The sequence below is a fragment of the Nomascus leucogenys genome, chromosome 12 (genome assembly GCF_006542625.1).
Source record: "Nomascus leucogenys isolate Asia chromosome 12, Asia_NLE_v1, whole genome shotgun sequence".
In the NCBI taxonomy this organism is placed as follows: Eukaryota; Metazoa; Chordata; class Mammalia; order Primates; family Hylobatidae; genus Nomascus; species Nomascus leucogenys.
The window spans coordinates 77,752,284-77,769,834 of record NC_044392.1 but is presented as its reverse complement, the minus strand read 5'-3'; the positions used below and the strand labels follow the sequence as shown (position 1 = coordinate 77,769,834).

The 17,551-nt window shown below is 35.3% G+C and overlaps 1 protein-coding gene across 1 annotated transcript in view; it reads right to left on the bottom strand.

The window, feature by feature from the left end:
• The window catches only part of DPYD (dihydropyrimidine dehydrogenase), an 806,347-nt gene that overhangs the window by 20,305 nt on the left and 768,491 nt on the right, over positions 1–17,551 (bottom strand). The window contains exon 21 of the mRNA XM_003260094.4: positions 951–1,094. Coding sequence (XP_003260142.1) covers positions 951–1,094 — 144 coding nt within the window. The remainder of the gene's footprint in view (positions 1–950; positions 1,095–17,551) is intronic.

Here is a 17,551-nt window from a genome sequence, read left to right as displayed (position 1 = left end):
GACAGAATGCCATCCAATAACACCTCCTTTTTTTCTCATTATGACTGCTTGGAAACAGTACTGTCTTGAGGGGGACAGAAAAAAAGAAGGCGTGGTTATAAAAGGGCTACCTGAGGAATCCTGGTGGTGATGGGACTGTTTTGTATCTTGACTGTGGTGGTGGATACATGAACCTACATACATGACAAAATTGTACAGAACTAAATACAACACACATGTAGAATAAAACTGGAAAAACTTGAATAGGATTGGTAGATTGTGTCTGTGTCAATATGCTGGTTGTGATATCATACTATAGTTTTGCAACATGCAAAACAGGTGAAACTGGATAAAGGGTACACAAGACCTCTCTGTATTGTTTCTTACAACTACATGTGAATCTACATTTCTGTCAAAATGAAAAGTTTAAGGAAAAAATCAAGAAAGGTAACACATACTCATAATTCCATCTTAGTGCAATTTTTGTTATTACCAGAAAATAATCTCCTGAGACCCAAATAAATGTCCAGGCTTTCCAGAGGCCAAACCAGAGAAAGTTTTTCCAAAACCTTCAAGTGATCACATTGATATTGATGTGCTTATTGATAACTGAGTTGTACTACATGACTAATACAAGATATCTTGGAGTTAATTACGGATTAAAATAATTTTTAAATGACTATAAGAAAACTAGGAATTTCATCTTAATATCTCCTGACACATTTAAGGTATATAAAAATTTCCATGAAATGCATGCTTGACAGTGTTCTAAAAAGTATAAAATACGCAAATAAAAAAGGTTATTTTATAATTTAAATGCAGTTTTCACCATGGACAGATGTTTTTAAAACTTTCATTATATTTCTAAAACCAAATTGGTGATACATTTAAGCAGTAAATAAGCATTTTAACTATATTTTTATATTTAACCAGTAAAGTAGGCATACTTATATAGTTGGCATAATTTTTACCTTGATGGTAGGAATAGGCCTTTTGGGGATAAAACAGTTTCTCTTAAGTGGTGAAAAAGCTACATTTTGTTCTTTCAGTCTAATCTTGTTTTCTGCTATGATTTTCTTGCGCTGTTCCAGATAAGGTCCAAAACTTGGCAGTTTCTAAAAGGAAAACACACAAATCAGAAAGCATGTTAGCTCAGAGAAGAGAAAAATGGGAAGATATAAACATACAAATATTATCAACAAACAAATGTGTGTCTAGGGATTGTTTCATGTATACTGTAACTAGGTCTTCACTCATTGTTTTGGACCACTAGTCTTCTCGGTATCAGGTTCCATTAATTATTAAAAAGAACACAATAGTACAATACTTTTACCAAATATGTATGTATTACATGTACAAATGTTAATTAAAATACACTTCTAAATGGAAAAAAGTTCACAATGGCAAACCAAACCCATTCACTTAAAACAACAGCTATTAGTTAAACCATTTGTTTGGTTTGTATAGACAGAAGGTGAAACCTATTGGTGCTTTTTTCCCCTTCATCAGGTTTTTAGCATGATATAGACACAGTTGTAGTCCCTGACAAATGCTTTTGTCAATAGCAAAGGTACTTTGCCAAAGTTCTCATCTGTATCTCTGTTTTACTGTGTTCACATTCTTAATACATCTCTTTAAAGAGTGTAACTAATGTTGATTGCAATTTACTGGAATAGCTGAAAAACAAAAATGGTAAAAATATTGATTTCTCTGTACAGAAAATAAATTTTATTTTGCATGGTGGCAAAAATAGAAATGAAAAGGAGAGGAAATATTACAGTGCTTAAACAAACTCCATCAGTATTCAAAATCACATCATGGAGCTTTACATTTCAAGGTTATCCAACTGTACTTTACAAAGTTCATTTAGAAAGATACCTGGGCGTCATGGAAAAATGCTAAGTGGTTTCAAGTTAACTTGAAAATGCCCTCATACCATTCATTATCCCACAATTATTTTCTCTTCACTTTGTCCTTCCCCTCTTCTAGAACCTTTGATCTTCACTTTTACTGACACATACTGTTGGTGATAGACATCACTGAATTCCAAATGTTTTGTGTTGGCCTATAACCTGGAATTGCTAGGTCTCTTTCATAAGACTGCAAAAATACCCTCTCTCTCCTGCAGAATAAAGCCCATTTATCTAGCTGATGGAGGTTTGGAAAACTACAGCACTCCAAGGTCATCCTGATCTCTGACCTACCAAGTATTTTGGTGAAAAATCACACTTGTTTCGAAACACTGGCCTCCACATTTCAGCTTGCATAACGCCCCAGGAAAATGAGTTCTCTGGTCCTCTAGAGACTTCAGTAGAGTAGGCAAGCTAAACTTAAACCATGTTCCAATTAAGCCAAACTGCAAACTGCAACTGTAATTTATGTTAGCAAAGAACATACTTATGTGGAAATATCTAAGATTGTTACTTCCATTATCAATTCATTATAATTATGTCAACAAGTAAAGTAAATGGAAACAATGTTATGAATGCCAAATTAATTTATATACAATGAGACTAGAACTGAGTACTTCATCTCTACGCCTTAATGCTTTCTTAAATTGTAATATTTAATTGTTGCAGTAATATGAAATAATATGATGGGGGAGATAGTATTTTCTATCTATTTTGCTATAAAACAAGTGATACTGACTTGCTAAAAGCATAAAATAAATAAGAGTATAAAACAAGTCCTTGTCACATATATAAGCATCCTTAATATAGAAAAGACAATGCTTTTATGAAATGTCCTTTTATGAAATGGCTTTTTCTTGGGGCATATGAGGTATATGAGGTGTTAGGGATTACACTTGGTGCCAAAGAAATGCCTTTGGGGTCCAGATAATACCACATAAGGTGGCGAGCACATATCCACATGATATAAATCTTCAGAATGTCACCCCCTGCGTGCTTCTCTTATACCTCAGGGGCATCTCAATCCTAATCTAATATAATCAAAGATTATCAAGAATGATTAAGTGTTGAAACATATGACCGCTGGTTCTAGCAGATGCCTCAGGTTAGCAGGCTCCATGAAAATCGGAACCATTATTTTCCCTGTTGGGGTTTACATGGTTCTCTGTTTGGACTTTACCTTACTCAACATCATCTAATTTCACCTAAGAGTTTTGTAAAGGCCGTTCAAAAGAAATCATTCTTGGAAACTTTTAATCTATCTTCCTTTAAACGTACATCAGAGGATAGTATATTTTTTCATTCAGATTATTATTTATCCAAATGCAGACAATGAATGTAGTTAAATTTAAACCATAATGATTTCAAATTATTTCAACAATGGTAATAATAACAATAAATTTTTGAAATCTTTTGATGCTGAATATAATACAGCCTGTGTAAATATCCAACAGCCTGATATTTTCTGTCATTTTTTTGCAATGATTGACCACATTTGCCATACATAAATTATGTTACACAGCCTTCCCCTGGCTAACATGCTAAGTTTCTAATGTGCTAATTGGTTTTATAATTAGTCCTAAAGAGAGAATCTCAATTTAACATAAAGATTCCTACAGGATTTTCTTTGTGCATTGGTTAGAAGAATTAATGGACTAAAAGGAAAAACTTGCCATTTTTTTTTAAATTGAAAGCAAAAAAAAAAAAATACCAAATATCAGTGACTGCTCCTTCAACCTTCCACCAAGCATCTCCACATCAAATTGGGTTCATTTTTGTTTAATTCCTCATTGCTACATGGAGCTCTCAGAGACTAAGGTATAGTACCAGCTTCCAAAACTTTAAGGCTGCTATAGACATTTTGCTTTCCTTATTAGTTTGAAAATTTAAGTGCTTTAAAAAATATGTTGTATATATTAAAGTGGTCCTAAGGCTATTTAAGTACTGAACATTTTAAAAGTAAAGTTTTCTGAAAACAAAAAACATCAATTTTCTCCTGCACCAAAGGATCACCCGATCACCTTTACACATACTACATTTAGGCATACATTTGTGTTCTGATCTTGCAAAAAAAAAAAAAAAAAAAAAAGGAAGAAGGAAAAAGCAAGCAAGCAAGCAAAACAAAGCTAGGAAAGAGTGAAGATGAATGCATAGTTGGCCACTGTGTGTGTGTGCAATCAGTGATGATTAATAAAGCATTTAGCTCAAATCTCTGCCTGAACATATAGTTAATTGATTTCCTATTGCAGGAGGAGAAGCAGCAGGACCTGACAGTGCCAGCAGCAGGAGATTTTCCTCTTCATTCATTATTTTCTTACAGAAAAGTTGTAGCCTGCGGTAACTCAAAGTGAGAGGTTTTGAGCGTCATGCTATATTTCTTAAACAAAGGAAAAAGTTCTTTAGGACTATCAAAAGCTGCTTTGTAACTGATGAACTGAACAAAGCTCAGAAATGGTGTGATTTTTGTTTCAATAGTTTCTCCAGGGATTCATCATTGATGAATTTGTTCTCACCAGAAAGGCTAAATCCTACTCATTTAAAGATAACAGTATCTTACACTAAAACTGTCTCTATCATATAAAAAGCATTACATTGCCGATAGAAAAGTGACAATATAATGAATCAACAATGATACCTTAAGCCAGCAAAGCTTTAAGGTAAAGAAGTCTATTTGGATTATAATTTATTCATGGATCAATCTAAAGGTAATTGAGCATATTATGAAGTAGAAAAGGGTTCTTGTTTGTAATAGAAGCAAGCACTTGTATCTTCCAGTTTAAATTGCATAATTTTTATGAGAATGGCAGCAAGTTGCCTAATAGCACTAGTTTATAGTACTGTAATGGATCAACTCTATTTTCTTAATCACACTCTCTTATCTAATTGGAAACAATAACAGAAAGACAAGTAATTACTTTGATATCTAAATTGTAATATGTGAAAGATGAAAATATTTCAGGCTTATATCAGAATATATCACTCAGTATCAGATATATATATATGTATATATGTATCTTATTCAGTATAAACCTGAAATCTATTATCTATCTATCTATCTATCTATCTATCTATCTATCTATCTATCATCTATCTATCTATCTCCTTTATACCTATTTCGTGTGTGTGTGTGTGTGTGTGTGTGTGTATACAACTGACAAAGGATAAGTTACATGTAAAGGATATCTAAAAGTTGGCTTTTTTTTCCCAAAAGACATGTTTGCATATGACATAGCTCTATTATTTATCAGTCTTTTGACATTTATTCAACAAATACAATATTGAATATCCACTCTGGGCCAGGAACTGTCCTGTGCTACATTAAAGGCTAAACAATTTCCAGACAGTGTAGTACAAATTATCATTGTTATTAATTTTGTAAGTATCTTTTGCTATTCATTAAGGGCTACTGTCAGATTGAATTATATGTCAAAATATACCTGGTTACTGCAGTTATCTCAGGGAATAATATGCCAGACTCCTTGGAAAACTGTTTGAACTCAATAAAATGACCAATAATTGCAGAGAAAAATGAAGAAAATAAATGTTCAAAGAGTTGATCTTTTAAAAACTCAAAAAGCTAATTGAAATAGTTCTTGGATACCTAAAATAAAAAATATGGGAGCATAAAAAATGGTATAATGGTTGAGAGCATGGGTTCTCTGAGTCTGTTTCATTATCTATAAAATGGCCATTGTGAGGTTTAAATAAAGTAATCTGGGTAAAGTTCCTAACTCACCCTAATTTCAATCTCTGTGTGCTCAGCATGATTCAAGGTAGCACAGGAGATAGAGATGAGAAGTCTCTTTTCTGTTCTGTACTTTGTGAATTCAATTACTTTTCTTCTTTCCTCTTTTCAATTATGAAAGTAATCAGTTACTTACATTTGATGCTGATTTTTATTTCAAAATCAGTTTTAGCATGGTTTAGAATCAGAAGCTCAGATTTTCCCATATGTAACTGGCATGTAATGCTTAATCACTGATATAACAGTAAGCAATGTTTCATGTTATTATCAAATTTGGACAGTAGAACACAATAAAAAGACAGAGACAGAAAGTCCATCCACATATTACATGTTACCACAGTGCTATGTGATGGCCAATGATGCAAATCAGTACACTGGCACTGGACATGTAAAATATATAAAATATGAGTGTTAGTTTAACCTGATAAATGTAAGCATTCAACTTTCGATCAAATGTGTGATCTCTAAATTGGTAAAAAGCAGAGATAGTTCATGTTTCATAGTGAAAGTAGAAAGTCAACATTCACATAGTGATGAGGGAAATAATTTAGAAGTCAAATTTGCATTAAAATCAGTTTTGCACTCATTAGCTGTGTGACTATGAGCCAATTACTTAACTATTCTACTACTAATTTTCCTTATCAATGAAATGAGAATGACAGTATCAAACTCACGATGTTGGTATAAGCATTAAATGGAATAATATTTGCAAAATGCATGCCTGCCAATTTATTCCCATAAGCCTTAACTGCTTCTATTGCATTGTGTACTGTGCTCTGTGTTTCCATGTTTGCTCATGCATCCCCTCTGCCAGAATACCCCATCCTGTCTTTTTCACCTGGTACATGCCAATTAGACTATTTAGTTTCAGCTCAGTCTTCATAACACCTAAGTAATCTCCTTTACTGATTACCCTCCCTGCCCAGTGGTTTAGAATATCCTGGGCATATTTTAATCTCTGCGCCTACTGCACTGCCTTATCATCATTAGCTTATGTGTCCATCTGCCCAGGTTGAGATCCTAGACAGGTAACTTTGATCCAGCACATAATAGGTGCTGAATATAATTTTTCAAAGCTTAATGAATAAATGAATAAATGAATGAATGAATATCTTGAATATATTTACAAAATCTTTCTGGTTGTTTTAATTGTCAAACAATCCCAAACAATTACTTTCAGAAACAAATTAAAGTATATAAATAGGTTTTTAAATATGACATGAAAAAAATCGTACTTACAGAAAAGCTGTGATTCATACATTCAGAAAACATTTATAAGGAGCCAGACACTTGAAATTTATATAGAAAGGATAGTGTGTGACCTTAAAGAGACTATATTAATAACAATTGCAATGCCCTGTGACAAGGGCTGTGGCAGAAGTGACACAAACTGTTATATGAGCAGTGACAATGTGTATCTAACCCAGGCTGAGGGGTCACAGATTTTCTAGAAGAGGTGTCATCTGAGCTAAACTCTGAAGGATAAGGTGAAGGTAGGATGGCAAGTGGTACAGATGGAGGCGTGAGGTTGGGAAAGGGGAAGAGAATCCTCCAGGTGGAATAAACAGTGGAGGGAGAAGGGTGACAATTTGGAAAAGGCACCGAGGAGCCAATGGACTGCTAACCCTCTGCTCCATTGTTCATAATCTACAAGAGGGTGAGGCACTTCCCCTAGGAAAAGCAGGCAGAGCGCATTTTGTTGTGAAGTGATGAAGTCGGATCATGAATTAGGAATAATGTCAATCAAGAGAAGAAAGTCTAACATTCATGGAATGCCAGCAAAGGATGATGGAAATAAGACTTGCTTTCTGCCAAGTGCTGTGCAGGTGCTGGGGCCTAGGCCACAAAGAGGACCAGGAGGCTGTTCCTTCCAAAAGCAGTTTATAGCCTTATGAAGATGATTAAGTCATATTCAAAGGAACTGAGAAAAGAAAATTATTATTTTAATATTGAAACAATTTAAATAAGTCATATCAGATCTCTCTTTAAAAACTGTCACTTTTTAAAGTAAGTATTTTTGAAGAAATACCTCTAGGTTGGGATTTAGGAAATGTGAAATTGATGGCATGTTTTAGGAGAAACCAGAACAAACAGATGGTCCAACCATTATGCATGGAGAAAGGTAGAATTTTGAAGGAGAGGGGGAATAGAAAAGAGAGGAGAGGGTAAGAGAAAGTGCAAAAAGAGAGGGCAAGAGAGAAGGAGCAAAGCCTGTTGGTATAAGGCTGAAGGACATTTATAAACAGGGAGAGCCACTATTTAATTTTAAGATGTTTGCATTGCTCCAATCTAAATCCTCCTCCATAGCCTCTGTCTAAGAACATCTGCCACACACTTACATGTCTTGGTGAGAAATTTGGAGGAAAATCAGGGAAACAGGGTTGAGTTTCATGGTTGGGTTGGCATATAGCTGAAAAGAATAGAAACCAACAGGAGGGAGATTTGAGGGAGATTCAGAATTCAATGACAGCTGGAATTTATAGCCAGAAGCAACCTAGAGAACAGAATCTCTGGGGATTTTGTAGCAATCTCCAGAAGGACAGGACTGGGTAAAGTCAGCTGACATCTGGCTTACATACGTCATTGTAAGGAGAAGTAAGATAAGTAGAGGACAATATGCACAAACAATCTGATGTAACCCAGATCCAATGAGCAATTAATTCCAACTCAGAGGTTAATACAATTTTTACAGTGAAGGAGGAATTTAAACTATGCTGAAAAATTCTGAAAGGGGAAAGCAGTGCCTAGTTGTAGGAGGAGAAGAGAAGTAAGGAAATGAAGTGAAGGAACTACAGGATGAGCTTATCCTTATATGGCTAAAATATACTAAATGTCAGGCAGATAGTGGGGGATGAAGCTGGAATATCTATAGATAGGGCTCTGAATTCTGGGCAAAGTGTTTGCATTTTATTCTTTAGGGTGTATGGGAACACCAGATATTTGCAAAGGTGTGACCAGATCCTCATAGTGGCAGAAGGAAGGGTGGACTATAGGATGATGGCGGTAGCAGAAAGGGAGAATGATCCAGAATGTTGGAGATGGGATTCTGCTAGTGGTAGGAAACTGAACTAGATGAGTTCTAAGGTTATCATTATTTTCAAAGCTGTTATAGTAGAAAATTAAAAAAGGATTCTATGGTGTAATGGTTAATTTTATGTATCATCTTGACTGGGTTAAGAGATGATGCCCAGGGAGCTGGTAAAACATTATTTGTGGGTGTGTTTGTCAGAGTGTTTCCAGAAGCAATTAGCATTTGGATCAGTAGACCAAGTAAAGAAAATATGCCCTGAGTAAAGAAAATGTGGGCGGGCATCCCCCAATTGGTTGATGGCCTGCGTAGAACAGAAAGGTGGAGGAAAGGCAAATTATTTCTTTCTTCTGGAGTGAGAGCTAGGACATCCGTCTTCGCATGCTCTTGGATATCAGAGCTCTAGGTTCTTGGGCCTTTGGACTGTAGGCCTTATAGCACTCGCCCAGCCATCTCCTCTACCATCTGCTGCCTCCTTCGTCTCCCAGTCCTGAGGCCTGCAGATTCAGGCATAGAGTTAAGTATGCCATTGGCTCCCCCAGTTTTTAGGCCTTCAGAGTCAGGCTGAATTACACTACAAGCTTTCCTTGTTCTCCAGCTTGCAGATGGCACGTCATGGGACTTCTTGGCCTCCATAACCACGTGAGCCAATTCCCATATTAAATTCCCTTTTACATACTATATATAACCAATGGGTTACATACAGATATAACCTATAACCTGTTGGCTACAATGATATAACCAATAGGCTGCATATAGATATATGAGGGAATTGAATATATAACCTATTGGTTATGTATGGATATATAAGAGGGAATCTAATATGGGAATTGGCTTTGTTTCTCTGGAGAACTCATACACATAGTATTCGGGAAACAAAGAACCAACACTGACTACCTGTCCCCACACCAAGGCTCCAATATTGATCTTCACTCCCACACTGCCTGCTGACTGCCTCACCCTGACTCAAAATGGCTTCTGCCTTGAAACTCCTGAATGCTGTCATTCTTCCTGACAGACTTCTATTTCTACCTCTTTGTTGGTCATCTTTCTGTAGATGACCCCTCCTTTATCACCATCCCCTGCTCAGTCAGATTCTTAACTTTTAAAATTACGTAGGAACTTTGTTAACTGGGGCCTGCATAGTCTATGAGCTGCCAAAGACTTACTTCTTAGTCAAAAGGAACATAAAGCAGTGTTGGTAGACAACCTGGGAAGGGTAAAATGACTTAGTTTTACTTTCCTTGTATTCTAAAGGACCTTTGCTTATATTTTGTAGAGATGATGAGGTAGGGGAGGAGACGTGGGGAAAATCAATTTCCTCAAAAATGGCTGAGTGAGAGGGGATTATAAATTTAACAAGGGAGAGGGAAGGAACTGCACCATCATCATCACCTTCACGAATATGTCAGCTTATTAACTGATCATGGCTATATACCAGACACTTTGCAAAGCACATGAGTACATTATCTCTTCCTTACTGCAATGAAGATAAAGAATATCCATGAGTTGGGTATTCTAGTGTCCATTTATACACAACAACTCTGAGGGGCATAAAGACTAAGTAACTTGCTACAATTCTGACCATTAATAAAAGGCAGAGCCAGGATTCAAATCCAAGTCTGCCTGATGTGAGACTCTGTGCTATGCTGCCACTCATATTTCTTTGTAGTCTTCATAAAGTTTTGTATAAGGTAGGTGTTAAATATACTTTTTATTTATTTAAAGAAGCATACTACCTACATACTCCATTCCTTGAAATCTATGCTTCCTGTTTTACTTATTCCACAAATTGTGAAGGGGAAATGTTTCGCACAGTAGAAACCATTAAAAAAAATGCTGAACACATACCAAGCAAAATATCTGAATTAGTTTGGTCCTGTTTATTACTGGCCTCAAGTTTAATGAGCTCAAGTTAATACAGGTGAAAGGCCAGGGTGTTACATGCAGAAGTTAATGAAATACCATAGAGCTGCTGAGAAAATGATTAGCAGCCAAATGTGAATTTAATATACTTCATCTTCAAGAAGCAATGCCCCATGGGAGGCATCTTGCTGGGGGAGGTAATGTGGCATATTGGAAACAGTACTCAGTTGGGAATTAGGAGATGGGGCTCTGATCTTCGCTTTGCTGTCAGCTGGTTTTGTGACCTATGGCAGGCTGGTGACTCCCTCTGTGTCTCAGTTTTCTCACCGGTAACATGAGGGGGTTTGACTACATGATCTATGAGGTCCCTCCCAGTGATATGATCTGTTTTGTTTTCAAATTCACAATTAGAATTCCTTAGGGTTTATGCCTAGGTGGCATTACATTGTCTGTGAATGAAACATCAGATTGAGTCATAAATTATAACTCTTTCCATCCTGCTTAACTATAGAACATTCTGAGTCTATTAGGCTATAACATATGGATATCATGGATCATGTTTATCAAACTTCCAAGGTTGGATGGGTTCATAAACTGTTTTAGGCTTCATTAGTAAAAGGTAAAACTAAAGATATTATAGCTATTTTACTTCATTATTAAATAATGAAATCGGTACAGAAAATTAATAGAACTAAAATTTTTTTTAATGAAAGCTGTTATAAAGCTGTATGAATTGGGAAATTCATACAGTTCATAACTAACATTACGCTGTAATTATCTTGACAAAATTTGATGTCTAGTTACAAACTCACCTGAGACACACTCTACAGAAAATCAACCACAAATATTAGAAGTGAATATAAATGATAACAGGCATGAAATTACTAAAGAGGTAAGAATAAAATATAGATACACATGTGGTTGCATTTGGTACATATAAGAGTTTTAGGATTTGGGAGAAAAATAGAACCTTCTACTAAAGCAATGCAATATGCAGAATGATCATTGATCTTAGAATGCAGAAACTAGCTGAGTGACCTGGGGCAAGCCACTTGCCCTCTGTGAGCCTCAATTTTCATCTGTGTGAAACAGAAGTAACAACAATCACCTTGCCCATTTGTTCTTCACCACAACTATTTAAAATAGGAAAAGCATTAATAGATGATTAAAATACAGCTGTTACTATTTTGAAAACTCTAAAGCATTATAGAACCAAAGTATTATTACATTGTGCATAAATCTCATTTATGCACAATAAAATAAATAATGTAAAGATGATGTGAGTGCTCTGAATTATAAAAATGTCACAGAGTATTAACAACACATAAAGAAAAATTTTCTCAGCAACAGTCCTTCCAGTGCCTTAGGAGTACTTGGATGAGAAATAATTTGCTTTTGAAATCCACCTTCAAAATGCTACTGCTTTCATGGCTAAATGTTGCATAGAATGTCAAGGGCAAAAACCAACGAGGGAAAATGGAATAAAAATTGCCTTGCACAATGGAATGGAAGCAAAGGAAAACACAAAAATGAGGTGATGAGGAAAATGGGACTGCTATAAATACGGGGTAAAAAGCACACAGGATTCAGGCTATATTTGGAGCAAGAATAGGTTAATCAATTTTCTTCCATATTTATGCAATATGATACCTAATATCCTCCTATGCAGAAACACCTGGATAACTGTTTTAATCCCTTTTACAGCACAGGACATAAAATATTACATTTTGATCCATCTAAAACCCCATTTAGAGTTACAGTTCAGAGCATACTGGAATAAAATGATCATCATTTTGAAAGTCAATTTTTAATCGCTCTATGCTAAGCAAGAGATTTATATTGGAAAGAAAATAAAAGCAAGTATAAGTTTTTTCATATAAAAATATCTTTCTAATATACCTAATTACCATACATGTATGAAACATTAAACATGGGAAAATATATTTTATACGTTTGGCAAAGTGCTCCACAAATAATAGCTTCTCCATGCAGCTACAGAGTACAGTAACAAACATCCATAAATCAGAATTCATCTCAAATCTAGGTCTCCCAACTCCAAGCCTAGTGCCTCTCCCTCTACACTGGCCATGAACTTCCTGAAGTTTTTGGGCTACTGTTTTGCCAAACAATACTTAAAGTTTTTGGTGTTTTAGGAAAAGATACTGAGGGAAGGACCTAATAAACTACATCCTTGGGAAAGGCTCCTTCTTTCAGATGTATTTGTTGAGTATTTACAATTTGTCTAGCACATGCTATGGGCTGACCACTGAAGACATAATGGAGAATAAAACAGATGTGATCTCCTTCCTCAGGGAATATGTAATAACTTTTAGTGCAATAGAATTAAACATAAATAATCCCACTCACCTGCACTTTCACCCTCTGTGTTCTCTTCCACTACTAAGAGAAGTATCCTATGTCCTTTAAAAGACTCCACTCATGGACTCCATCTCATGTACCCTCTGATCATCTGAAGGAATTTGCTTCTGTCATTTTTATCTTTGACTATTCAACAATTCACCCTGATTTTTACATTATTTTCATTAGCACACAGATATACTTTAGCATCTCTCATCCTAAAAACAAATATACTAAGCATAACAAAACAATTTCTGTGACCCTACAGCCACTTTCAGGCATCATTAATTTACTTCCCTTCAAACTTCTTTTAAGCATTTTTAATAGTGTCTGTCCTCACACCTTCACCTCCTATTCACTCCTCAACATACCCTTTTCAGGAATTTGTCCTCCATTCCAAACAATTGAAATGCTTCCATAATGAAGTTAACAACAACCTTTATTGTGCAAATCCTGTGGCCACATTTTTGCTTGTGCTCATCTAACTTTATCTCTCAGCATCATTAAACCTAGTTGACCCTTCTTTCCTTCTGAAAACACTATCCTATGGCTGAGCACAGTGACTTATTCCTGTAATCCCAGCACTTCGTAGGCTGAGGCGGGAGTATAACTTGAGCCTAGGGGTTTGAGACCAACCTGGGCAACATAGAGAGACCCTATCTCTATTTTAAAAAAATAAACAAAGCCCCCACTATTCTGTTTTTCATCCTACATATCACTTCTAAGTGTCTCCTTTACTGGGTAGTACATACACCCCAAATCTCTCTACTTTTCACCATTTCCATTGATATGGCTCTAGTCCAAGGCTCAATTGCCTCATCCTTGGGCTACTGCAATAGCCTCCTAACCAATCTACCTGATTTCTCTTTTGACTTGGTATAATGTATCCTCCTTATAGCAGCCTGAGAAGTTGTCTTAAATAGAATCTATGACAGATCATTCCTCTGCTTAAAATCCTTCAATGATTTCATTGCTTTTAGAATAAAATCGGAAAACATCACCATGACTGTAGGCTTATCTGGCCCCTGCCCACCTCTTCAATATATTTTAACCACTGTCCCCTTTACGCACTACACTCCAGCCATATTGTTCTTGCTATTCTTGAAAAGTCTTATAAGATCATATGACCTTAGGGCCTTTACATTTACTGGGTTTTTTTTTTTTTTTTGGTCTGCATCCGAATCTTTGCATGGTTGGATCCTTCACATGTTTTAGGACTCAGATAAAATGTCACCTCCTCACAGAGGCACTCTCGGACCACCCAATCTAGAGTAGGCCTTTCAAATCACACTCTTCACATCTCCTTTTAAAAAATATTCACATCATTTATTTGCTTATTTTTAAAAATCTCCAACCCCTCTAAAAGGTATGAGCTACTAGAATAAAATGTTCACTAATCTTATTTACTAATTTCCAGAGCCTTGAACAATGCCTGGCTCATTGTACACTCTTGAATGAATGAAGGTACTGGGTAATTGTACATTTATACACAGTACAGTCTTGAACTTAGCTTGGCTTCCCATTCTGGCTCCATTTTTACTAGGTTTTTGACTTAGTCGTGTTTTGCTTAACTTTTGTAAGATCTCAGTTTCCTCACTCATAAAATGGGAATAATATTTTATAAAGCTGTAAAGATTATATAATTTATATAAATTGTATAGACTGAAGCCAGAGCTTAATACACAATAGGCACTTAATAGGCCTCTTTGCCATCATTATAGAAATTCTTATCATCAACATTATTTTTATTATAGAAATTCTAGCAATGTCTCATAGCTTTCTATTATTAACTCCGTGAACTACTTATGTACACAATGACACTATTTTAATGTATTTATTTTTTTAAAATGTGCTTTTAAAATATTTTGCCTTGTGCTTAATATTATGATATAGTTAACATTTCCCATCCCTTCAGCAAACCATTTCTCCAGCATTTATAAGGGAAGTCAATGGATTAAGCATGTTGTACGTGATGGAGAACTGCTTATTTCACATTTAGACTGCATACACTGTATAAAGTCAGGATTGCTCATACAGTTATGTAATTTTGTGCTCCACATGTTTAAATAAGTAAAATTAAGAAAATGAAGATTTGATAGTTGACGAGTAAATGTAAACACTAGTGCTTAAAGAATGAAAGCAAGACCATTCTGTAGCCTAAACTAGATGCTGTCATCTGTGGGGGTTAGGGAAGATGCTAAGATCTGAGCCTGCTACCATGCTACTTCACGAACATCTGGCAGTCTGTCACTTCACAGGCAACAACATCTTCTCTAAACAGAAGAGACCTGAATTCATCAGGGATTCCTGTAGTACAGTGTATGCTTAACTTAAGTACCTGCTTTCCCGTGATTTCCATAGATTATCATATTCATGACACAGTGGAGTGAAAGCATTCTTCTCACTCTCTAACTAGAACATGAAACAGAAATTAAAACATTGGCAGGCACTTTGTCTCCAGTTTGTTGGACAAGTAAGAAAAGGACTTTCCACCCATTAATGTAAATGAAATTCTGTCAACTTAGAGCATTTAAACAAAGATGACAACAGCCTGTCTATTAATAAATTCCTGACAGGATAACAATTACATTTGTAGTTGACTGTTTTTCTTTCAATAAATGTAGGTCAGTGGGTATTTTTAAGGAATCTGTTTAAAATAAATTTGCAAACCCCAATAACTTTTCTCCTCATCTCTATTAGCCCAGAAAGTAACTTTAACATGCACATTCTTGCTTCTTAAGAGTGGTTTTCAGAACATTGTGGTCAAAGCCTTTTTAACACATGTAACTGTGTAATTAAATATGTGTGTGCCTACTGTGCGTATATACACATATACATACAATGCATATACGTAATACATATATGGTATCTATATTCTACTCCAATATTTTGAATTGAATCCTATAGAAAGATTTAAAGCACAGCGGGCTCTGTGTTATCCAGGGATGGTTTTTCCATTTAGGGATAATCTGGGCCCTTGTGTTACTGCTTCTTTCTGACTTGTGCATTTCTTTCATTATTGACTATCAGAAAGGAAAGGTAAGAAAAGGTAACAAATTAATCTAGCTGGTTAGTCCTCTAGCCTTAGGAATCCATTTCATAGAGGAAGAAGAAGTGAATTTAATGAATAAATTGAGTTTGGGGGGATTATGTGTGGAATTCACTAATCTACCTGGCCCAATATCCCATTAGTTAGATTTGAGAAAGTAAGTTTCTAAACAGAATCAGGATGAGATTTTCAATTTCCTTTTGTGGAAGATCTTTCCAAGAGAATGTGTTTTCTCTGTCTAGGGGAGTTTTGGAGATGGTATATGTTGATATATTTGAATATCAGTTATAAGTTCTACCAAAACAGTAAATAATTTTACCTTCATTTATTACAAATTAAAAGCACAGCTCTATATTTCATCACATTTCAGATGCTATCACACATTGTTTATTCATACAATAAAGAAGAAAATATAAGGAAAATACATTGTTTAAAATATTGCTAAAACTTTTTCACATTCAGCATCTGGTAATTTGAGGATATAATCAATTGTAAGACAAACTGATTCAGAGGTATTAAAAATGAAAAAATGCATGTCTTAGATTTGGTAAAACTGATTCAGAGGAATTAAAATGAAAAAATGCATGTCTTAGATTTGGTAAAATGCATTGGGTTTTCTAAATACTTACTGGCTCAGTTCTAAGTCTCCTTCTCATCACTGTTAGTAGCCATAATGCAGTAATGGCAACTCATTACTCCTAGGGTGATGCTACATGGAAATTACATCATCATTCCTAAAACCCTATTTATAAATGAAAGTCCAAATTTTGGATGTATAAAACTTCAAAATTTGCCATCATAGAAAAGCAAAGAATGAACCTTGTTCTATTTCCAGCATTATCCCAGAAAACGATGAGTGACTATCACAAAGAAAGAGAGGTGAGGGTGGACATTACTGTATGTTACTGAGTCGGGTTAAGTCCATACCTGAAAACTCCTGAGATAGGTGTCTTTATTGTTTCTTGACTCCATTTTCCTATCCATATCTCTTCTACTCTTCTAGAGGCATGTGGTGCTAAAGATTTTTTTAAGTTAAAGACTATGTACATTATATATTTGTATTTGTGTCTTCTAATGTGAATTCAAGGAGAAAATAGCATAAGCAATATTTGTTCCTTCAAAGAAACTCAGGATGTCCTAACCATTTTATAAGAGAATGATTTCCCTCTTGTATTTATCCATGAATGTCTTTGCATGAGTTAAATATTTGAAAGATTGACAGACTTAGTTATTTCTAGAAGAAGTTTCTGTTGATCAGTGTGCAGGGGTTAATTCTGGCACTGCCCCTTAGAGATATTTTTCTAGGGCAGAATGAGCCACAAAGAGAAAGATACACAGGACAGTGTCAATACAGCATCATTACATCATTTAATGGCTGACGGTGGTTATGGCAGCCAATAGTCTGAGGAAAGCAGGTTTTCCCTGAATGACGAAAAAAAAACCCATCATATTCAATAAAATCATAAACAAATACCATATATTCCTGTTAGTCATCCAATGATGAAACTGTATATGTGAATACACTAATGCATTCCTTAAATGCAAATTACTGCTAAATTCCTAAGTAAACTGTCTTCCACTTCAGAGCCATTGTAATCCATCTCTTATGTCAGATG